Below are 24,569 nucleotides of genomic sequence, written 5' to 3'. Positions count from 1 at the left end.
TCTTCACCATCCCCACCAAAATGTTTGCTTGTTTGTGTCGCTGCTGAACCTGAGCAAAGGGACTGGACCCTGTGTGCCTGGCTTACGAACTCTGGGTTCACATGTGGACACAGAGATGACAGCCGGAAGCCACCTTCCACATCCTGGCTCCTTTGTGCTCCAGAGGCCCTGACAGGTCCACGGAACACCGTGATCACCTCGGCCCACAACCGTGCTCACCACAGTTGCCAGATCATCCAGGTGACACTCACTCAGGTCCTTTCTGGCCTCTCCACTTGTCTCCCTTCAGTCCCATGGCCCATCCTTCCCAACTGTACACATTCTCATTTCTTCTGTTGTTCCTTTGATCGCTTTTCCTCCCCAAATCTATGGCCCAGACCCATAGAGGCAACAATCTGAGTATAATGTGCCCCTGTATTTTAGCTACAACCTAGTGATTTCAATTCCCCTTGGAATGTCCAAAAGCAATATGTGACTCGCCTTTCGATCCCTGCTCCCTTCTCACCGGCCTCCAAGCCAGGAACCTGGGGATCAGCCCAAGCCCCGGCTTTCCTTCCCAGCCCGCTCCCCACCTCCTGACAGTCCTAAGGGAACCTCTCACACTGGTGCCCTCTGCTCACCCCAGTTCCTGCCTGGTCCCCCTCTGCCACTCTGCTGCCTCCCCTCCATCCTCAACATGCCTGCCAGGGGCAGCTTTGCAGAGCTCTACAGCTTACACTCTTCCTGTGACCTCTCTGTGGGGAGGAGATCCCAAGGCCTTCAGCTATGTGCACATGTTATTATCTCCCTGGAGCACATCTGGGCTTCTGAGCCTTCGCCCTGGACTACCCTTCCCTTTCATTTTTAAACTTTTTTTTTTTTTTTTTTTTTTTTTAGATTTTATTTGACACACAGAGAGAAAGAGCACAAGCAGGGGGAGTGGCAGGGAGAGAGGGAGAGGGAGAGGAAGAGGCAGGCTCCCAGCTGAGCAGAGAGCTGAAGGTGGGGCTCCATCCCAGGACCCTGGGATCATGACCTGAGCCAAAGGCAGACAGTTAACTGACTGAGCCACCCAGGTGCCCTCATCCTTCCCTTTCAAACAGCAGCTCTTCACCCTTCTTTCGACAGTCTGCTCTACCAAGCTTTCTCTGGTACCTGAGGCACTGACTCGCTGTACTTGGGGCCCCCACTGGCCCTAGGACTGTGACATTCTTGCATCTGTCCCCACCGTATGACTGAGGCCCTTGGGAGCAGGAGAGTCTCACTGCGCTCTGTGTCCCCCTTAGCACATCCCTGCTGGGATGTGTCTTCACATCCTGCGGGATCTGTGGGTGGTGTTAGGAGTTTTGTGCAATTTGGGGTTTCTGCGATACTGTCCTGGATTGCTCACCGTTGTATGTGTTCTTCTCTTGAGAATCATGCATGGAGCACGTACTAAGAGCCAGATACAGTGGTAAGGACCAGGGGCAAAATAATGAATTCTGTTTGCCTAGAAGCTGGTTGGGTGGGGGGGGGGCAGAAAAAAATAAAACTGTGATCCATACAAAACCTCTGAAGGGCTTGGCCCCCAACAGCAGGGAAATAGTGCTGGGCTGTAAGATATAATCTCCGATGCCTCTAAGTGTGCGTCCCGGATTGCACAATACAACACCATCCAAATGTCATATGGACGTCCATACTGTTTATCTCCCATAATGATGGAAAAATGTATTCCTTTAAAGTTTGTTTGTTCGTTTATTTAGGGGCGAGAGAGAGTGCACACAGGGAGGAGGAACAGAGGGAGAGAGAGAATCCCAAGCCGACTCCCTGCCGTGTGCAGAGCCAGACGCAGGGCCTGGTCCTGAGACTGTGAGATCATGACCTGAGCCAAAACCAAGAAGCGGACACTTAACCAACTGTGCCACTGGGCGCCCCTGCAGTTAACTTTTTAACACAACCCCTTTAATGAAGCCACGTGTGTATACTTTGTGTAGGCAATCTGATGTGTGCTGTTTCCCTGACTTCTTAGCCAGAGCTCGTGGAATACAATGTCCCTTTTCTTGGTGACTTGGAGTTCTTATACAGGGCTCTTAAGCTCAAGGCATAGGGACACGTGAGGGCTGTTTGCCCTGCTTACATCAAACGCTCCCAGAATGCTGCTTAAAAAAAAAAAAAATTCCCAGAGTGTCGGCTGCTTCATTTGTAGAATCTCCTGTTCACCTGGGAGTCACTGCTTCTTCCTGCCCTTCGCGTTAGCCTTTCAGGTTTACTGCTTCTCCTGTGCTGCGACTTAGAAAAGTCAGCAAGTTAGCCCTTCCCTAAAACAACAGCATGCCTTGGAGGCCTGGAGGACTCTTCCTGGAATCGGGCAAGCTGATGACTTCCCAGACACTGTGTGCAAGGACAGGGACAGCAGATGTTGGCACCTGCTGCCCTGGTTTCCTAAATAGACTAGTGCCCCCTACCTGCCTTGCGGGGAAAGGCAGACACTCAGGAAGTGAGTTTCACAGAAGACCGTGATTGTCAAAGAAGTGCCTTACTTTTGAACAGGAGCAAAAATCCCTTCGAGTCAAAGGATCTTATTGGCCCTGTCCCTAGCCAGCAGGATGTGTGAGCTATCACAGGGCTGCAGCTGCCTGGGCGTCTCTCATCCGCCACCATACCCCCGTCCCTATGTGCTGTGCAGACAGGTCCCCGCAGAAAAGACAATGCCAGGTCACACTGCATACCTGCAAGGGGGAGAGGGCCTAAAATACATCTTCTCCTAAAGGCTTTTCATACACAATTTTCTTGCCCCCCCCCCCCAATTTTTGCAAAGCGCTTCTCTTTCCTTTTTTTCTTTTCCAGAGTAGAATTGGTTTATAATATAGTCTTTTGTTAAAACCCTGAAGCTCCAGCCGACAGAAATTTGGTAGCAATTAATTATATCTCAGTAGGCTACACTTTCAAATAGTATGAGGCTTAGAATTAATAAAAAGGGACTTTTCTGGCCATAGAAGAAAAATAATTATTTAAAATCCTGCAATTTCTCCCTGTCAGGGAAAACAAAGTTAATGTCTCCTCCCATTTCCAACCCGGCCCCGCTTCTCTGTCAAAGGGGCTGAATTTCCCCTCCTTGGCTGGATGGATTATTGCAGGAGGCTAAGCAACGGGGCCCCACAATGGCAAGATTTAATTGAGGGCATGAAATTATGCAGACTCAAAGGCTGAAGTACAAAGTGAAATTCTGACTCATCCTAAAGGATATTTATGGCCTTGGCAATACATCTTAGCAATCATTCAAAAGAAAACAATGAAAAATTTCCAAATGTTCCTCTGGCAGCAAACTTGGGTGATCATTAGAGGGAGATATAACCTTCTACTAACAGATAAATCTTCACAACAGGTTTGACACACAACAGCACTGGCTGCTTGCTTTTTTACATTCTGGGCTCTAGGTACCTTCTCAGAAGCTGGGATATAGTAACAGTTTGAGCTATGGAAACTATCTGCTGGTAAAAGAAAAATAAAAAGCACATAATGCAAAACATGGAAAGTATCATTGAACAGAGAGCTGAGGAAAATTCAACATTTTATCACTTATTATTTTTATTTAAGATTTTATTTATTTGAGAGAGAGAGAGAAGGAGCACAAGCAGGGGGAGGGGCAAAGGAAGAGGGAGAAGCAGGGAGCCTGAAGCAGGACTCGATCCCAGGACCCTGGGATCATGACCTGAGCTGAAGGCAGATGCTTAACCCAATGAGCCACCCACGTGCTGCTATTTTATCGCTTTTAATCAAGTCTTAACATGGTTCCTGGTTACCACTTAATTCTAAATGTCACCGTGTCGGAGGTTATGATTGGGGTTCTCTTCCTCTGAATCAGATGAGGTTCTCAACAGAGCAAGATCCAGTGCATGCCTGACTTTAAGTGCCTACAGCCAAGTTCGTCCTTAATGTGGAAAAACACATGGGAACAAGGGACCACAGAGCTCGTGAAGTGAAAAGCTACGTTATTTTTCTCATTGGACTTTTGGATTGAAAGTGCTGCCAAATCTGAAAAAAAAAAAAAAAAAAAGAAAAAGAAAAAAAGAAAGTGCTGCCATTTTATTTCACAGAGCCTAAAAATCACATCTGTATCCAATACACACACAGCAGGATAATTCAGGAATATTTGATTTTCTGTGGGACTGGCTGGTGATGCTATGATTCAGCAGTTTAAAAAAAAAAAAAAAAGAGCTTAGAAGGCAACAAAACACACGGAGGAACCCAAAGTGCTCCAGTCTGCCAAAAAGATGTTACAAATAAATACTGGAGAGAAAACATAATTTGGAGGCCGCTAGGGTTAATGAAAAGTTGAAATGAGGTCATGTGCAAGAACAAAATGGTAGGCTACACACGCAAGAGGATATTCTTTGGGGGATGATTGTTTAGGAGAGGAATGGAGTACAAATAGAATCCTTTCAAGTCTGCAGCCCTTATATAAAGACATCTTGGAGTCAATGTAACCTTGGAATAGGCTAAGCTAGACATCACGAACAATTTTCACAGACTCAGGAAGAGGAAGACAGGAGGGGTGGAAAATCTCAAGAAGGAGCTCAAGTCTAAGTGATGTCAGAACTAGAACCCAGGCCACACACCTCGAACATTCCAGATCCCGGGACGGAATCAGGTGTTGGTGTGGCACCCAGGCTTCTCATAAAGGCTTCTTTGGCGAATCCGTTTCCACCTGCATCTCCCGAGGTTTGCTCTAGACCAAACTAACCCAATTTACAGCACAGCAGTTCTCCCCATTTCACCCAGGCGGGGAGAGCGGGACCAGTGGAAGTGGACGCTAACGAGGCCTGCCTTCTTGGCTCTAGGCTGAGCCCTGGTGAGGTGGGAAAGAGATTAGCAAAACTGAAACCACTCCCATGGCCGGAGCAGTATTTATAAACCCAGCTGTCTTGTCAGATAGAGGTAGTTAAGAATCCCAAAGGCATTTCTATCTTGGCATTAGGGGTTGGCAAAAATGCTCTGAGGTCTGGGCATTGCCTTGGTTTCTCAAACATTGCACTATTTTTAGGATGGCTGGGGAATCAAGCTAATTCCATGATTGTAGTGATGCTCTAAAATTACTGGAGAATAGTGAAGTGCACCACTGAGAAAGGGCTCGGGTTCCAGCTCACATCTGTGGAACTCTGGGTCTCAAATGCTATTTTAGCTCAGGAATGTTTGGTGGCTCAACCCCCTGTGCAGTCCAAGCAGGCACTTTTCTCTAAAAATGACACTTATAGAATGTGCTCCCTGGCTTGGACCTACCATGTCCCCATCACATGTACTAGGCACAGAAACACACCCTCTTTGCAGGGATAGAGCAGGGACTTCAAGACTGAAGTCAAGGTATGGAAAAAAAATGATACTGAGCATCCGAATAATGTATCGTCTTAGGCTCAACAATCCTGACTCTTCACTGAGGGCTGATATAAAGAAAGTAGCTCAGATTTGTAAGGTTTTTAACCATAGGTTCTATGGTGAATTTGCTGTTAGAGGGGTGGGCAGAAAGGAGAAATTCTGCCAAATATAGTAAAACCTTATCTATAAATAAGCACAGAGAGAAAACATTTTTAGGACGCTTGAGTCAGCATGTGTACACACGACGTGATGATTTGGTGTGCGGTCTAATCACACTTTGTGACCCAAATCCCAGGATTCAAAGAAGTTTCTGTGTACTTCCCACCCCCACCTCTCACTCATGTCTACATGAGAGATGAGAGATCATAAACTGATAAAGGTTCCTGACTTATGTGTTCAAAACAACCAAGTGTGTTGGAGTCTAAGTGCGGATTTCTGACAACTGTTACTTAAGAAGTATATTTTTGTCATGCTTTCATTATAGAATTTTTTCTTTTAATTCCAGTATACTTAACATGTAGTGTCAGATGTTTCAAGTGTACAACATAGTGATTCAGTCACTGTAGAATTTCTAAAGAGAAACCTCAAAACTAAAATGCCGAATCATACATAAGAGTTTGATGCTTTGGAAGAAATATTTTGAATACCAATGTTTTCACTTCTTTCTTTATATTTAGAGTGTGCCATGATCAGGGGGACGGGCAGACAGAGGAGGAGAGAGGGAATCTCAGGCCGACTCCAAGTGGAGCCCAACTCGGGGCTCGGTCTCATAACCCTGAGATCATGACCTAAGCAGAAATCAAGAGACACTCAACGGACTGAGCGCACCCACATGCTCTAAATCAGTGATGTTTGGTGCCAATACTCCAAGAGAGGTTTTAAGTCAAAAACAGAAAGGAATATATTCCACATACGTAATATTTCTTTTTTTAAAGATTTTCTTTATTCATGAGAGACACATAGAGACAGAGGCAGAGGGAGAAGCAGGCTCCATGCAGCGAACCTGATGTGGGACTCGATCCCGGAACCCTGGGATCATGCCCTGAGCCGAAGGCAGATGCTCAACCACTGCGTCACCCAGGCATTCCCCCATATATGTAAGGTTTTATATTTTTGGTTACTTTATTAAAAGCTTAAAATTGAGACCCACTGTTTTAATTTCCTTGGCCTAGCTACCTGATTTGTCTTCCTGCCCTTGATCATGCTATCAAAGCCGTCCTACTGCGTGTCCTGAAAGAGCAGCGACGTGCTTTCCCATATCCTGAGGTGTCACCTATGTTCTTACACTCTACTGCATGCAGCAACTCTACTTACTGTAAGTTCGAAAAAACAGGCTCTGTATTCTCTCTGGTCAGGGTTACTCGTAATCTTTAACCACAGCTCTGTTCTCAGTTTAATAAAATGTCTGACAACCAAGAAAGCCGACTCTGCTTCCAAGCCACGGTTACTCACTGTCGCACGTCTCCGCCTCTTCGGAATCTAAGTCTTGCGAGCTCGTCTCTCTATCCCAGTGAACACAAAAACAGAGTTGTTTAGAGGAGGCAATGAACAGTCTTAGATTTTTCAGGAACAAATTATCAGCATTTATTAAAAGCAAACAAACAAGCAAACCCAAACTTACCGAGGAAAAGTTGGGCGGTTTGGGAAATCATATATTCTCTACGGTAAGTACACCAGATGCTGCTCTTCTGCAACAACACCTGGACTTCAGCACCCCCATTTCCTATATTATTTGTGCTCATGGTGCTTGTTGCTCGGATTTACCTTGAATCCATGAATCTGGTGGGGGGGAGTGAGGGAGGGAGGGAGAAAAAAAAAGATTCTTTAAGAAGCCGATCAATGGGGGAATCCTTGGGTGGCTCAGCGGTTTGGACCCTTTGGTCCGGGGTGCGATCCTGGAGACCTGGGATCTAGTCCCATGTTGGGCTCCCTGCACGGAGCCTGCTTCTCCCTCTGCCTGTGTCTCTGCCTCTATCATGAATGAATAAAAAAAAAAAAAAACTTTTTTTAAAATTATTTATTTATTTATTTATTTATTTATTTATTTATTTATTTATTTATTTATTTATTTATTTATTTATGACAGTCACAGAGAGAGAGAGAGAGGCAGAGACACAGGCAGAGGGAGAAGCAGGCTCCATGCACCGGGAGCCCGACGTGGGATTCGATCCCGGGTCTCCAGGATCGCGCCCTGGGCCAAAGACCGGCCCTAAACCGCTGCGCCACCCAGGGATCGCCCCCCCCCCCAAAAAAAAAATCTTAAAAAAAAAAAAAAGCCGATCAATGTAGGGTCCTCCATCAGAAAACCATCCCACATCCATAGCATCAACAGGATGCTATGATACAAGAGAGATACAAGAAATGTATTATACAGGTTAGGATACAATAAATGTGTCGCCGAGGAGCACTTCCGAGTCTTGAGTTTATTCTCAATTTACTAAGGTTGGAGTCTTGTGCTGAACGGTGACTTGCTAACAGAACCCCCGGGTGGCCGCTTTTCTGATTTTAAGCCGGAGAAGCTCCAAAAACAGAAGCAGGTCACCTCCAGCCACGATTTTTAAAACACTCTTCAAAATCCCTAAAGATTTTAGTTATTCACGATAGACACAGAGAGAGAGAGAGAGAGAGAGAGAGAGAGAGAGAGAGAGAGGGGCAGAGGGAGCAAGAAGCAGGCTCCCTGCAAGGGAGCCCGACGCAGGCCTCGATCCCAGGACCCCGGGGTCACGCCCTGGGCCCAAGGCAGATGCTCAGCCGCTGAGACACCCGGGTGCCCCCCAACCCCCCCCCCACACACACACACTTTGTAAAACTAACTTGTAGCAGCGCTTAGTGTCCAACAGAAAGCACTCCGTCTGTTGAACAATATCCTGACTGCAGAGCTTCTCTTACTGTTGGTCGATAGATAACGACACTGGGCACAGTCATCATCACCGTGGCAACAGCACCGCGTAGCTATCGGAGGAAAATTGCACATAGAGCCGCTGGCCTCGGGGCAGCCATGCCTCAGCTTCCTCCGGGGGATGCTCTTTCTGCGAGTCTGGTGTGCCCCCGGGTACCAGCCACCCAGCGCCGCGCCAGGACTGCAGACCGTGCGTCCGCCCGCCTCCCGCGGGAGCCGCGACCCTCCGCGACCCGCATCCCGAGCCCCGCTCCAGGCCCCGCGGGGCCACCCGGGGCGCAGGCCGCGGCTGCCGAGGGCCGCCCCCGGCCGCCCCGCCCCCGCCCCTCCGGAGGCCGGGACCCCGCGCCCGCTCACCGCGTTGCCACGGCAACGGAACCGGAACCGGAACCGGAACCTTCGCCTGGAAGTGCCTCCTTCCCGGCGATCCTCGGAGCCCGTCCGCCCTCGGGAGACAGGCGGCCACCCCGGAGTCTCCCGGCAGGCCCGTCTGCGCCCCGGAGGGAAGTCGTCTTCCGTACGCGTTCCGCCTCTGCGTGCCCGGCGTGACCCTGACGGACACCCGCTGTGTCCAATCAGCTGACAAGGCGATGGCCGGCGGCCAATAGTGAGGCCGCAGGATGCGGCTCGGGTTTAAGGGCCGCCCCCAATTTGTCGGGAGGCCGGATGAGCCCCCTGATTGGTAGGCTCCAGGAAGTGCGGGCTAGCGTTGTCCAATCACGGGGAGGAGCCCGGAGGCGGCCCAATGGGGTGCTCCGGGGGGCGGGCCCTGGGAAGGCTCCCCGGGGTGCGCGGGGGCGAGCCGAGGTCTCGGGCGGCGGAGCGCGGCGGCGATGAGCGGGTCCCTGAGCCGGGCGGCGGCGGCGCTGCTCCGCTGGGGGCGCGGCGCGGGCGGCGGCCTGCGGGCCCCGGGCGTGCGGGCGGCGGGCTCGGGCGGCGACGGCGGGGGCCGCTCGGCGGCGCAGCTGGACGCGCTGGTGAAGAAGGACAAGGTGGTGGTCTTCCTCAAGGGGACCCCGGAGCAGCCCCAGTGCGGCTTCAGCAACGCCGTGGTGCAGATCCTGCGGCTGCACGGCGTCCGCGACTACGCGGCCTACAACGTGCTGGACGACCCCCAGCTCCGGCAAGGTCAGGGCCCGCCGGGGGCGCGGCGCGGGCGCGGGCGCGGGGTCGGGGTCGGGGTCGGGGTCGGGCGGGGGCTGATCCGCGCACCTGGCACACCTGCCGGCCTGGGCGTTCGGAGGCCCCAGCGCTTCACCGGCCCCCAGGCTGCACCGAGAGATGGCTGAGACGGCTCAGGCCCGGTCCGGGGAGAGTGTGCCCCGCGGCGGGGCGGGGGGGGGGGACACAACCACCAGGAGGTCCAGGCGCCTTGGGGGACACGCTGAGGATGCTGGCCGGCCTCGTGGATAAGGGGCTGGTGCTGTCGGTGGTAGCGAGGGCAGGCCGGAGTCGCTCTTGTCATAGGCCGGCGGGGTCACTGACTCACCCGGTGCCTGAGGCTTGGGGTTGTTGCTGCAAGGAAGGGGTGGACCCAGCTCTGGGGCTGGTCTTAGTTGCGGTCGCTTGCTGTGGGAGACAAAGGCATGAGCTCTGGTTTTTAAAATTTTGCAGGCAGGGCGGGGTTTTTTTTTGGGGGGGGGTTAGGGTTGGGAGAGGCTCGTGGGGAGCAGCAGCATGGGGAAACGACCCCTAGGTCCCAGCTAACTCAGGCTTGGAGCTGGAGGCAATAGTGGCCAGACAGGGTGTGGGAGCAGATGCAGCAGGTCTCATGGCTTTTCGCTGGCTCAGGGGAAGGAGGGGAGGCCCCGACAGCTAATGAGTACCTCTTCTGCTGCTGAGCAGCATGCCAGGAACCCTGCGTGCATTCTGCTCTTTATCCCAGTGGGGGAGGAGAAAAAGAGGGCAGAGGAGTGGGTGGATCTGCCCCTTGGTTGGCTAGGGTCCTTGATCAGAGCTGGTGGAGAAATGAGGCGGCTGTGCCTGCACCTCCTGGAGGGTGGCTTAGTATCCTGCATGCCAGTTAGAATCCTCCCGGGACAGAGGCCTGGCATCTCCCTGAGCCTGCTGCTATTCTTTAGTTACAGTGTTCTAAAAACAGTTTTAAGGCACCAGGTTCCCTGTTATTATTCTACAATAGAGTTCTGCATTTCGTTGTTATGTACTTAGGACCGCTATTCCGAAGTGGAAATGATTGGCCAAGGTCCTTTCTCCTTGATGGGACAGGCTGATGTGGTGGAAAGGCTTTGAGCTGGAATCCCACTGCAGTCAGTCAGCTGTGCAACCTTAAGTCGCACGATTGCATTTTCCCCTCTTGCTAATAGGAAGATACCGAAACCAAACTTGACAACGACTTTAGGAGGAAAAAAAGAGAGAGTAGAACATTTTAGAAAGTGCCCACCATTTTATCTGGCACACAGAATGGTAGTTGTTTTATCATTTGGACTTTAAGGTCTTCAGAGTATTTTTTTTTTTTTCTCCCAGATTAATCCCTGGGAAAGTCCTGGTTTTCGTGGGTGGAAACTAGGAGGAGTGAAGGCAGATTAACATTACCAGCTCTATGTGATAACTGCCCTGTATTAGGCTCCAGATCCTTGTTTTCCTGCTAGAACACCACCCTTTACTAGGCCCTGGGGTGTTTTTTAAGGAGGGTGCTGCAGCCTTCGCCCAGCAGTGGCTGCTCTGCTTCAGAGATAAGATAGGAGAAGCTACTCTGCACTCTTTCGACCGGGTCCTCGCAACGGGTTCCCTGCAAATGGCTAGTATGGCTGTTAATAAACAAGTCATGTCATTGATACCTTGCTTAGTGCACGGTTTTGGGGATCTTTGGTTTGTGGTTTCTGTCCTGCTTATTTTTCTTTTCTTTTCTTTTTTTTTCTTTTCTTTTCTTTTTTTTTTAGGATTTATTTATTTTAGAGAGTGCTAGCACAAGGGGGAGGAGTGGAGGGAGAGAAATTAGGACTTGAACATATCTTTTGGGGGGACACAGCTCAACTCACAACACCAATCTTTTTTCTTTTTAACCATTAATTTATTTTAGAGAGAGCGCGGGGCAGCACGCACACAGGAGAGGGTACAGAGGGAGAGGGAGAGAGAATCTCAAGCAGACTCCCTGCTGATCAGGAAGCCCCACACAGGGCTCCATCCCATGACCCTGAGATTGTGACCTGAGCCGAAATCAAGAGTTGGACGCTCAACTGACTAAGCCACCCAGGTGTCCCATGTTCCCCCACTTAATATAACTGGAGATGAGGTATACTGGAATATAAGAATAAAGTCGGAGCAGAAATAAGAAGATTTACGCATAGCACTTAGGTTCCTGTCTTATATTTCATGCGTCTGCCTTACAGCCTCACGTTCAGGTGTTCAAACAACTGCAGTAGGAGGAGTTAAGCTCTTAAATTTCTTGAGCTTTGAGTTTCATCATTTTCATGCCCGGTTTGTTTCATACCAGATTGTTATCTTGGTAAAATAAATGGGTTGCATATCTACGGAACATAAAAAGGACACCTCTTTTGTTGCTTAGAAAAGTAAACATGCGTGCAAGTCTTAAACTTCAGACCGGGGCAGGGTAAGGTAGTGTGAGCACATTCCCACAGTGGGGATGAGTTTAGCCAGGGTGAGACTTTATAAAACGTGAAGACTCTTCATCTCTTTGCTTGCTGCACTTTTGAGTTTTACCAAGAGAAGCTGACAGGCGGCCTGATGCTTTTGCTAGCCAACGGTACATCTCTGCACCTTTCCCAGACCCAAGGTCACTGCTTGTAACTGGAGAGGGGCTCCTGCAAAATTGCCTTTCCTTTTCCTTGTGCCAGAGCTTTACAAAGGGCCCAAAGCCTGAAGAACACAGACAGTCGCTGTCTTCCTCTTCTGGGCGCCAGGTCCCGGAATTTTGGTCCAGAGAGGTCTCAGCCTGTGACCCAGAGAACAAAAAGGACTATGAGGTCTTCCTCAGGTCTTTTATTTCTCCTGTTTATCTGGAATACACACGGAAGGTAGTCCCTCTGGGTCCCAGTAGAAAGATTTCAGCATATCCTTGTCTTCACAAAGAATATCTTTCATTTTCTTTTTTTTCTTTTTTTTTTTTAAATTTTTATTTATTTATGACAGTCATACAGAGAGAGAGAGAGAGGCAGAGATACAGGCAGAGGGAGAACCAGGCTCCATGCGCCAGGAGCCCGACGTGGGATTCGATCCCGGGTCTCCAGGATCGCGCCCTGGGCCAAAGGCAGGCGCCAAACCGCTGCGCCACCCAGGGATCCCTATCTTTCATTTTCTGTTGTAAACGTATCCCACTCATTAAAGAAACTTGGAAACGCTGAAAGTAATAAAGAAAGGAAATTACCTGTAATTCCGTATACACCATTGTCAACATTTGGATCTAGTTTCTAATCTTTTTCTTTTTTTCTTTTTTTAACCGCCTTTCAGATCATACATATCTGTGCATAGTATTTTGCCCTCCTCAGAGCAGGCAATATGTCTTATGCAACTGCCTAAGTACCCTGTATGTTGCTTATGTAGAGCAAGCTTTCGGTGATTTTTTTTTTTTTAAGATTTTATTTATTTTGATAGAGAGAACGTGTACATGAGTAGCGGGAGGTGGTGAGGGAGAGCGGGAGAATCTCAAGCAGACTCTGTGCTAGTTTGGAGCTCGACTCGGAGCTTGATTTTGCAACCCTGAGATCCTGACTTGAGCTGAAACCCGGGAGTCAGACGCTTACCCCACTGAGCCACCCAGGCGCCCCTCACTGATTGTTTTAATGGGTAAATAAACACTACTTATATTTGTTATATTGTAAACTCTGTTCCATGCTATTGGAAACATAAACACTCTTAAATTTTGCCTGCACAGATCACCATTGTATTCCTTGAATCAGATGCAGTGTCTGTTGAATGAATCGCCATTATCCTATTGTTGAATGTTTATTAAGCATTTGAAAATATGCTCCGCCTTTTCAGTATCAGGGAGTTTAAGGCAACAGTAACAAATTTGTGACACTTGCAAGTGGTAAATGGTGTGTCTGGGCTTGTTTGGTGTTCCTGTTATATGCTGCAGATGAGAGTATACATTGGTGCTAACACTGTGGAGGAGTAACTTTCAGTACCCGGTCAAGTTGAAGGTGAGCATAGCTGAAGACCCAGCTGCTTCACGCCTGGGTATAGGGTCTGGAGTGGGAGTTGGCAGGCCTCCTTCGTAGAGGGCCAGAGAGTAGACACTTCAATCTGTGTGGACCCCTGCGTGTCCCTTGCACACACTCCACTCTGCTGTTGTGGCATGAAAACGGTCAGGGATGGTATGTAAACGGATGGGTGTGGCTTGAGTCCCCCTAAAACGTTATTTACAAAAACAGGAAGTGGGCCACAGTTGGCCCAAAGACCATAGTTGCCATCCTTTTATCCAGAGAGGGAGACCCCCGCATTTGAGTTACAAGACAGATGGAAGGATATTCATCAAAGCACTGCTTTTGTAATACTGAAAAATTGGCAAGAGAAGATCTAGGTCTATTAGCCCGGATAAACAGACCGTAGTGTAGTCAGGTCCTAGAAAACTAAATTGTAGTTGAATTAGAGCTAGATGTATTCCATATGACTCTATCTCAAAGAATACAATGTTTACTCATGAAGTAAGTTGCAAAAAATGTCATTATGGCACAATGCCATTGGTGTCCACAGATGTTAGAGGTGGCGAAACAGTCCCATGTATGGCGGATACACATGTAGTGCAAGTATAGTTCATGGGCAGGTGTGACACGCCAGCCACAAGCCAGAGGGCACCTCTGCCGATCTAGAACCTGGTCTTCGGACTCCCAGAAACCTGGATGGAAATCCAGGCTCCACCATACACCAGCACTGTGACCTTGGTTAAATAACACCCCTGAGCTTTGGTTTCTTCATCTTTAAAACAGAGATAATTATGCACGCGTTGCAGGATTTGTGCAAAGTGAGGCTATGTGTGTAAAACAAAGGGTATGAAATGCAGTGAGTGTTTTCAGCAAATGAGTGTTTTTATGCTGCTCAGCAGGATTGATAGCTTTCCTGTGTTTTTCCCAGTTGTGTGTATTTCTCAGAGAAGGCTGGCTGAAGGGCGGCATAGGGGACATCACCGTGGAGAGAACATCCACCTTGTACCTGGAACTGTGGGAGTTGAATCCTGTCGCCAGTTACGTCTCATTTTATCCTGATAATAAATCCGTGAGGCGTAGAGTTATTCCCACTTCGCAGGGAGGGAAACTGAGGCTAAGTAAGATGAGCAGATTGACCTGAGGCTGCATTTCCAACCTGGCAAGCCACATTCGGCTCACGTTAAGCCAGTGAGTGCTCTGTTCCCTCTGTCACCGGCCTGTTGAGGGTCTGCCTCACTCTTGCTCTGAGCCCAGATGATCTCATGTGGTGCTGGCGTCATTCTCTCAGTAGGAAGATGCGCTGACATCATTCTCAGGAAGACAGGAGGCCAGGTGACTTGCCCAAGGCAAAATTAATCTGCATCAGACTCTGAAGCTCCTATGGTGAAAATCTACCAGGAAGAAAGAAAACTCTAGTGCTCTTAAAATTTGTTCTCCAAACCAGGAACAAAGTCTGATGTTCTGGAATGTGATGAATTTTGAAAAGTCTCTTCTGAAAGTTCTGGAAGGGAACTTTCTAGTACTTTTTTTTCCCCCACTCTGGTTTGATGCTTTGGAATATTAATTTTTTTTCTGGTGGGGCAGTAGGTATATGTAGCACTGATTTTGCAAGATCACTTCCTTCCTAACTCCCAACCCCTAGTGTCACTCTGTTGGCAGTCAGTGGTTTTTTTTTTTTTTTTTTTGGTCCCAAATTGAATCTTTTTGTCTATCATCTGTGAAATATGATTCCCATTAACATCCATTCTTGGATATGATTTCAAGAGTTTCTCTTTGATTCTGACTTGTTTGGAGTGAAATTTCTAAGAGCTGTCACTGTATATTGCAGTTTTTGAAGATTAAAAAGTAAGAGATGTTAGCCTTATTTAGACAATTAATTGTGAATTGATGGGATTCAATTTCAACTTATGTCTTTTATTATTGGAAGTTAACTTGCTTCATGCTGTAGGAATCAGTTGGGTATCTGTTTAAATATTTAAACCTGTAATCAAACTTTTTTTTTTAAGATTTTATTTATTTATTCATGAGAGACACACACAGAGAGAGAGAGGCACGGACACAGGCAGAAGGAGAAGCAGGCTCCATGCAGGGAGCCTGACGTGGGACTCGATCCCAGGACTCTAGAATCACGTCCTGGGCCGAAGGCAGACATTAAACAGCTGAGCCACCCAGGGATCCCCTCTAATCAGACTTTTAAAAAAATGGAAAGCAGTATTTTTTTAAGGTCTTGGTATCAGCTGCCTGTAACACTTATTACCCTAAAAACCAGAGAAGCCGGTACATTTAATTTTGATACACTGCCAGCCATTAGGCACCTTAGCCACTGTCACAATGCTATCCTGCACTCAAAGGTGGGGTTCTTCTGAGTTCTTGCAATATAAGTTATTAGGCAAGGTAGCACAGCCCTGGGGTTTGGAAGGAGTCCATCTCCCTCGCGTGTGACTGTGTGTGTCACATGTTCCAGGATGGTTGGAAAGTCCACTTGTTTAGTAGTTTTAATGGTAACAGTTGATTCTGGTGGCATGTCCTCTTCCCCCTAGACTGGACATGTGCTCTGCAGCAACAGGAAGTTTAATGGACGAGGCAAGCCTCAAGCTTTGATTGAATGTGGTACTACCCACATGATTGATGAGAGCAAATTATTCTTTTACTTAGTACAGATTTTATTTTTATTTTTTAATTTTATTTTTTAAAAGATTTTATTTATCCTTGAGAAACATAAGAGAGAGACAGAGACACAGGCAGAGGGAGAAGCAGGCTCCCTGCAGGGAGCTCCATGCGGGACTCCATCCTGGGACTCCAGGATCATACCCTGAGCTAAAGGCAGGCACTTGACCACTGAGCCACCCACACGTTCCCAGATTTGATTTTAAAAAACTGCTTTTTAGGACTGGTTGTAGGTGGCTTGAGGTGGACCTCAGATGTCCAATTTATTTTCATTTTTGGTATGTTTCAAAAATTGTAGGCACTCACTAAAAGTATCAGTAGATACTCATTGTCTTGGAAGGCTTAACACAATATATCACTAGCTGAAAAAACAACAGATAAAATCATGCACACAAATGGTTCACGTACACAGTATAGAAGATACTTAAGACAGTTCCAAATAATTAAAAGAAATTCATATTTACTTTAAACATGTTTTAATCCCCACCCTCACCCTCAGTCACATAAAAGTAGAAAAAGATTTGAGGGTGTAACGTACAGCATTGTGACTGTAGTTAATAATACTGTATTGCATACTTGAAAGCTTTTAAGAGAAGAGATCTCACAAATTCTCATCATAAGAAAAAGCTTTGTAAAAAAAAATTAAAAAAAAAAGAAGAAACCTTTGTAAGTGCATTTGGTGACAGATGTTAACTAGACTTACTGTGGTGATGATCATTTTGTAATATATACAAATACCAAATTACTATGTTGTATACCTGAAATAAAATGTATGTCAATCATAACTCAAAAAAAAAGTTCCAAAAAAGAAAAAAGTGTGCTGTTTTGGGCCTTTGAAATTGTAACCCTTTCTCCATTAGGGAAGTCTGGAGGAGAAAGATAAAGCCCCCAGTGAGGGGCCTTGTCTAGTGTTGTGGTTTAGAGCAAATTTGCCGTAGTTTTTTTAGAAGATAGTGACTTTTAAAAGAGAAAAAACACATCATATCTTAGGACTTGTGAAATAAATGAAATTGGTGATTTTCTTTGGAAAATAAATGTTTGATAGTAAATGATAGGATATCAAGGACCAGTTTTTGTATTTTTAGTTTGTTTACATGAAAACCACCACTTGAGTAATTTTTATTTTGCATAGTATTGTATTGTGTTTGAAGAATCTGTTGACTCTTCTGTCTTATTTTGTCTGCTCCTTGTGACCATTTAAAAATACTTGCTTACTTATAGAAGTATAAAAATATCAAATATGATCCATAGTGAGTAATTACCACGTCATGATTTTGATCATCCTCTGTTCTTAATGGGACTAACAGGTATTTTATGGATGGATGTATTTTTAAAAGTGTATCTCATCTGTAGAAAGGAGTAGAATAGTGTGAAGAATGTGAGGAAAGAATAATCTTTTGTCCTAAAATTGAAACCACACCTTCTTCCTACTGTTTTGTGAAGCCCCATCAGCCTCGTGGTCCAGAACGGAACAGAATAATCACATGGCTGCACTGTCCTAGGAGGGGCCTCATCTCTGTGTGTTCAGAGCCTTTTGCACACAGGACTGATCACATGCATGCTGGTTGGTTTCTTGCCTGCTGTTCGCTTTTGAGAACGGGGGGGGGGGGGTGTCTCTCACACCCCGTGGCTCTGCACCCAGGACAGGGACTTAAACCGAGTTTCGGACCTTTCCTTGCTTTGACTCAGTCACCACGAGTTCTGTGCTGAGCCAAATTAACCTGCTCCATGGAGAGCCTATCTGAGGGTGTTGAAAGAGATTTTTCTCTGGGCAAAAGAATGATTAAGCATAAAACTCAGTGACTCACCATCTTGATGGCATTCACCAGCCCAGACAGGCACTAGAAGCATAAGGTGGGGACTGCCTCATTTGGCCAACTTACATGATGGACCCATGTTAAGTCCATTTGGAAATGAAGTCATAGTGTTGTTTCACCAAATCCATGACTGGCAGATGAGTGGAGAAGGTGGCTTTGTCCATCTTGTGTGACTCCCAATCAGCAGTCCGGTTTCTCCGCCATGGGTCCCTGTTGATGGCACGTCAGGCATCGTTTGAGAGCCTCATATACCCGATACTCATGAAAGCCTCGTGAGGTGGGAGTAGAAACAGGTGGATAGTCGAGTCACTGGTATGAGGCCTCACAGTTCGTAATCGGGACAGGTGGGGTTCAAGCAGTGATCCAGTTGACTCTAAGGCTTCTACTCCTGTGGCAGACACGTCCCCCAAGGATGGGGGAAGCAAGGGAGGGACACCAGGTGTTCTAGCAGGGAGTAGAAAAATGTATTCTGCTGTGAAAAGTTCAGCTTGGATCACTTAAATGATACCTAAATGTTCTTTCCCCTAGGCATTAAGGACTATTCCAACTGGCCCACCATCCCGCAGGTGTACCTCAACGGCGAGTTCGTGGGGGGCTGTGACATCCTGCTACAGATGCATCAGAATGGGGACCTGGTCGAAGAACTGAAAAAGCTGGGGATCCGCTCTGCCCTTTTGGATGAAAAGAAAGACCAAGATTCAAAGTGAGGGTGGCCCAGGGCCTCCCCAAGCAGCAGGGGGCTGTTGGTGCCAAGACTCACTTCCAGCAAAGCCTTACCGATTCTGGTTTTCGCTCTTCAGACAGCAGCTGCTTGCCTGGATTCCCCCCGTTTGTAAGCAGCTGGGTGGTTTTAGTGTGTCTAGGGTTGGGGCTGCGAATATTCTATTGTGAACTTAATTACAACCACTGCACTGGAATAATTCAATGTTGTATTATGATATTGTCATGAACAAAATATGTTCTTACGTTGTCATTTGCCCTTTGCCTGATTCAGGAGTAAAACGAGGAGCTCTGGAATCATTATTCATAAATCCTCTGCAAATGTGTCCGTCTGCAAAGATAATATGTCCCCCCGAATTTTTCATAGCTACTTCTGTTAAGAAAAATGATGGACAGGGAAGAAGATTTGGTAACTGGGGCGTTGTTTTTTAAAATAAACTGGCAACCCAGGGATACCGTGTGCGAGTTGTTAATTCTAAATAGCAGTAAGTCTCCCAAAAAAAAAAAAAAAAAATAGCAGTAAGTCTGTACCTCAATCTGCTCAGGCTCCTGTAACAAAATCCCGCAGACTGAGTGGTTTATAAACAATACATGTTTATTTGTTATAGTTCTGGAAGCCAGAAGTCCAAGCTCAAGGCTCTAGCAGATTAGGTGTCTGGCAAAGGCTATGCCTTGGTGCATAGATGACCTTTCTCACTGTGTCTTCACGAGGAAGCTCTCTGGGCTCCCTCTTAGAAGGGCACAAATCCCGTTCATGAAGACCCTGGCCTCATCTCCCCTCCCCAACACCCCCCCTCCAAGACCACCATTCTAGGGGGTATGTGTCAACATAGGAATGTTGAGATACAGACATTTAGTCTGTAGCAGTCTAAGGATGTTTAGTGCCTGTGACCTTTCATTTGTAGAAGTTAAGAGTGATTCTCATGCTCTTCTATTAAATTTGACATAGAAATTGCCATCAAGCTAGGGTCTAATTTCTTGAGGGGAGGTAAGTGTTGTGAACGTTCAGTGGTGGTGACAGTCCAGTTGGAGGCCTGAGTGTGGTGCCCAGAAGTGAAGTGGCTGAGGCAAGGGGAGGCAGCCCCGCTCACCCACCTCTGAAATCTGGTGCTCAGCAAGCTGCACTGCTGTCATATAGGGAGAAGTCACTGGCAGTCTTCCAAAGAAAGGAATCCACTGAGCATTTTATTTCTTAAAAAGTACAGTCTTTACACGGTCCTATGTAGAGAAAATCCTAAAGACTCCACCAAAAAAACTACTAGAACTTATAGAGGGATTCAGTAAGGTCAGAATATACAAAATCCATTGCATTTCTATGCACTAATAGTGAAGCAGCAGAAAGAGACATTACGAAAACAGTCCCATGTACAATTGCACCAAAAATAATAAAGTACCTAGGAATAACACTTAAGCAGGTAGGTGAAAGATTTGTGATCTGAAAATTCTAAAACATTGATGAAAGAAATTGAAAACTCAAACAAATGGAAAGACGTGCGCTTACAGATTGGAAGAACAAATATTGTCAAAATGCCTACGCTACCCAAAGCAATCTATAGATTTAAAGCAATCCCTGTCAAACTAATAGAATTTTTCACAGAATTATAATAAACAGTCCTAAAATTTGTTTGGAACCACAGAAGACTGAATAACCAAAGCAATCTTGAAAAAAAAAAAAAAAAGCCCTGGAGGTATCACAATTCCAGATTTCAAGTTATATTACAAAGCTGTAGTAATCAAAATAGCATGGTACTGGCATAAAAATACACATAGATCAATGGACAGAATAGAAAACCCAGAAATAAACTCAAGATTTTATGGTCAGTTAATCTTCAACAGAGCAGGGAGGAATATGCAATGGGGAAGAGTCTCTTCAGTGTTGAGAAAACTAGACAGCCACATGCAAAATAATGAAATTGGACTACTTTCTTTCACCATATGCAAAAACTCAAAATGGATTTAGCATCCAAATATGAGACCCTAACCATAAGGATTATAGAAGAGAGCTCAGGGAATAATTTCTCTGACATCGGCCATAGCAATATCTTTCTAGATACATCTCCTGAGGCAAGGGAAACAAAAGCAAAAATAAACTGTTGGGACTACATCAAATTCTGCACAGCAAAGGAAACGAGAACTAAAAATCCTGAATGGGAGAAGATATTTGCAAATGACCTATCTGATAAAGGATTGGTATTCACAATATATGAAGAACTGATACAACTCAACACCCAATAAACAATTCAAGAAAAAATGGGCAGAAGTCATAGATGTGTTTCCAGCGAAGACATCCAGATGACCAACAGACACATAAAAAGATGCTCAACATCACTCATCATCAGGCAAGCGCAAATCAAAACCACAGTGCACTGTCGCCTCACACCTGTCACAGTGGCTAAAATCAACAACACAGGAAACAAATGTTGGTGAAGATGAGAAGAAAAAGGAACCCTCTTGCACTGCTGAGAATGCAAACTGGTGTAGCCTCTCTGGGAAACAGTATGGAGGTTCCTCTAGTTAAAGATAGAACTCCCCTATGATAATTATACCACTGGGTATTTACCCAAAATATACAGAAGCACTAATTTGAAAGGATATGTGTACCTCTGTGTCTACGGCAGCATTATTTCCAACAGCCAAATATGGAAGCAGCCTATGTCCATCGATAGATGGAGAAAGACATATATATATATACACATACATACACAAAGGGAATATTACACAGTCATAAAAAATGAAATCTTGCCATTTGTTACAACGTGGGTGAATCTAGAGAGCGAAATGCTAAGCGAAATAGAGAAATACCATATGATTTCAGTAAGATGTGGAATTTAAGGAACAAAGTGGGGTGGGGGGGGTTCGGAAAGAGAGACAAACCAAAAAAAATGCACAACAAACCAGACTCTTAACTATAAAGAACAAACAGATGGTTGCCAGAGGGGAGGCAGGTGGGGTGTGTGTGAAATAGGTGAAGGGGATGAAAAGCAAAGAGCCCTTCAGTCAGCTCCAGGGCCTTGAGCACAATGTCTATTGGAATTGAAGCTTTCCAATGGCAGATGTGGGAGGAAGAACGTAGTTATTAATGAACAGGCCAAGAGTGACCGGGAAGGACGGGAGCCTCACTCCCCAGTGCTGTTCAGAGGCCTGTTCTGTGTACTTAGTCTACTTGAGCACCTCTTGAAAAAGCTCAGAGAACAGACTGACGTAGGTAGGATTGACCGTCTGGGCTACTGCCGCCATCCCTGCCCCAGAGGCTTGGGGATTCCAGAGGAAAAGAAGGGAAAGGGGTAGCTCCACCTCCACTTCGCTGGAGACTGTCCCACCGGGTGAGAGGTCTGCTCCTGGCCTGGCACAGAGCTCAGGGCTTCAGGGAAAGAGAAACAGATCGGTTTCACAGAAAGGTTTTTTATGACCTGAATTTTTTTTTTCTTTCTCCTTTTTTTAAAAAAAAAATTATTTATTTTATTTATTTATTTTTTCCTTTTTAAAAATTTAAATTCAATTCGCCAACACGTAGTATAACACCCATCAACACTGTGGTGTTGGCTCTAAGCTATGAGTTTCCGTAGACCCCCTAGAGGAGATTGGAACTCAGCCAGGTGGCCCTTCTTGCTTTGCAAGTGCAAGTGTGGACAGTAGAAGGAAGGCTCAAGGTCTCCCCCTCCACTGGGCTGCCCTGAGGAGGTGAGGAGCAAGGTCGTGCGCGCCCTTAGCCTTTGGAGAGAATATCCTTGACAAATCACTTCATACGGTCCCTGGATGAGCACCTGGCCATGGGGCACACACAGCTGCAAAACTGTTCCTCGCCTTCACATCTGGCACGTAGGTGGTACTTTAACGTGATCTTGCCTTTTTTTGGCTTTTGCCAAGATGCTCCTACGTACTACCCTGAGGGTTCATCAGAAATATCAAATGATGAGAAGATCAGCAGGGGAGACATCAGGGTGAGAAAGCTCCCCCAGACCAGTAGGATGGGGTTAGGGCCGCCAACTGAAGCATCTCACTCATGCTCATGAGTCACGGTGACATCCTATCCGTCGCCAGAGAGCTTCAATGTTTAAGGGATCACTGAGCTCTACGGAAACAAATGTTCTTTCCAGAAGTTTTAATTAATACTTTTTTTTTCTATATGCTTCACGAGTCTTTATCAAGTGGAAAATTGAAGATGCTGTCTTCTGCCGGTCTGAATAACTGTGATGATCTGCATAATTAGAATTCACTGTGATAATTAGAACAGTGACACCAAAGTCCCTTGTACAAACAGCGGTATCGCACGCCATCTATTTTCAAATGCGAGGTCCGCTTCACAGCTTTCCAGCACAGCACGTTTGGCTCGTATCGTTGTGATTTATTGGCTTATTGTCACAACTTCAAAGTGCCGTGTTAATAGACCCTTTAGAAACAGCAGAAGTTATTTTAGAAACTTAAACGTTTGCATGATTTCAGGCGGTTTTTGTTTCCTGGGTTGGTAGTTACATAAATGTCATCGCACTTCATTTAAGCAATGAAGTGTTAGAGGTGCTTTAGGACCGAAGGTAAATTTTAAGAGGTCTCATGGGCTTGGGGCACCTGGGTGGCTCAGTTGAGCATCTGACTCCTGATTTCAGCTCAGGTCATGATCTCAGGGGTCATGAGATTGAGCCACAAGTGAGGCTCTGCGCTGAGTGCGGAGCCTGCTGGGGATTCTCTCTCTCTCCCTCTGCCCCTTCCTACCACCCTATCCAATTGGCCCTACCCAATTAATTGTGCAGAACCTGAGACATGAAGCTTTCCTATAATTAATAAAGCCATAGCAGCTAGCTTGAGAGAGAATTCTTGGCAATGTATTCAGTACAGCTTATTTAGATGTTTAGAGATAAATTCTATCTTGAGAGCGTCGGGTCCCAGGAGAGATTGTGCTCAGAGTTCAGAGGGAACCACCCCTGTGTTAGTGAGGTTTTGTTGAAGTAAATTTAAACCAGAGGCAAGGAAGCTTCCGTGTTTGTTCCTGAGAGTCACTGACAGGAAAAAATAGATATTGATGGACAGTCAGACAAAAAGCTGATTTGATAGATTGAAAAAAAGATTTTATATTCCACTTAAGAATTGTCTAGTGAGCCTAAAAATAGCTTTAAGTTGTACCTAGGGAGTTATGAGAGCCAACTGGAGGGATAGCGGAGGGGTGGTAAAGGAGAAGCGCAGATTGTGAGCCCAGGAGGGGATGCTCAAGGTGACCGAGGGGTGCTGGTCCCCCTTCCTGAGCGTAGCATCTCTGCAGCTCCGGGCCACGGCCAGTTGGGCTGGGAGCAGATCTGGCCTGGATCGCAGGCAGGAAATCCTACAGAAACTGCACCCTGCCTCAGAGATCTTGTCCCAGCCTCAGCAGAGTGGTGGCCTTCCACAGACACCTCCCTGGCCACTTCGCTCCCCTGCCTATGAACCTACTGGGGACACTGCCCAGAAAGCCTCCCCTGACATCCCACTTCCTTCCCCCAACCCCTTTGGTCCGTCACACTGGGTTGTAATGGCCTTTCTCTTAGCAAGGGACCCCCATATCTGGCATATGGAGTGCTCAAAAAACATGTAAAACATGAGGGAAGGACTCCCTGTCTCCATTCCTTTTGGACGGGTCACAAGAAGCATTAGGTTATTTATTGGTTTACCAGCCCAGCACTGGGCACCAGTAAGGTCATACTTCTGGAATCCCATCTCAACGCTTCAGACACAAGAATAACCTCTCTTTCCCGCTCAATTAAATGGGAAAGTAGCCAACGCCACCTACATCAGGCTGGGTAAGAGGCTCAGATGGGAGAGTCCCCAGCAGAAGCCTGGCCCACGATGAGCTCTCAGGACACGATAACCCCTACGGCGACCTTGGACCACATCAAGACTCGGTATTGTGGTGTGCTCTTCACCAGCATTTTAAGGCCAAAGGGAGGAGAGATAAGTCCATATCAGTCAATAGACCCTGTTAACGGTTAGTTGCCCCGGGAGCATGGAGACTCCCCTTCGAAGGTAAATGACAAGATCTAACAC

At 46.6% G+C, this 24,569-nt stretch overlaps 1 protein-coding gene, 1 long non-coding RNA gene and 1 other non-coding gene across 3 annotated transcripts; 1 reads left to right on the top strand and 2 right to left on the bottom strand.

Annotated features, from left to right (window-relative positions):
* Positions 1–6,429: 6,429 nt before the first annotated feature.
* On the bottom strand, positions 6,430–8,946 carry LOC129496399 (uncharacterized). The gene is made up of 4 exons (XR_008661721.1): positions 8,588–8,946; positions 8,146–8,283; positions 6,953–7,110; positions 6,430–6,833 (listed from the first exon to the last, which is right to left on the bottom strand). It is a non-coding gene; the product is annotated as an uncharacterized LOC129496399 (long non-coding RNA).
* LOC129496488 (small Cajal body-specific RNA 13) lies at positions 8,144–8,420 on the bottom strand. The gene has a single exon (XR_008661777.1). It is a non-coding gene; the product is annotated as a small Cajal body-specific RNA 13 (non-coding RNA).
* A 102-nt stretch (positions 8,947–9,048) lies between the features above and the next one.
* GLRX5 (glutaredoxin 5) lies at positions 9,049–19,010 on the top strand. Its single transcript, XM_055304540.1, has 2 exons — positions 9,049–9,358; positions 18,366–19,010. The coding sequence occupies exons 1-2, from the start codon at positions 9,064–9,066 to the stop codon at positions 18,542–18,544; spliced, it is 474 nt and encodes a 157-aa protein (XP_055160515.1). The 5' UTR covers positions 9,049–9,063; the 3' UTR covers positions 18,545–19,010.
* The last annotated feature ends 5,559 nt before the right edge of the window (positions 19,011–24,569 follow it).

Source organism: Nyctereutes procyonoides, unplaced genomic scaffold, assembly GCF_905146905.1.
Source record: "Nyctereutes procyonoides isolate TBG_1078 unplaced genomic scaffold, NYPRO_anot_genome, whole genome shotgun sequence".
Lineage (NCBI taxonomy): Eukaryota > Metazoa > Chordata > Mammalia > Carnivora > Canidae > Nyctereutes > Nyctereutes procyonoides.
This window is presented reverse-complemented; position numbering and strand designations above follow the sequence as displayed.

Excerpts from the sequence above, each read along its gene's own strand:
- GLRX5 (XM_055304540.1), top strand. The coding sequence starts at position 9,064 with ATGAGCGGGTCCCTGAGCCGGGCGGCGGCGGCGCTGCTCCGCTGGGGG. Across the intron at positions 9,359-18,365 it reads CGACCCCCAGCTCCGGCAAG|GCATTAAGGACTATTCCAAC; the intron begins GTCAGGGCCCGC and ends TCTTTCCCCTAG.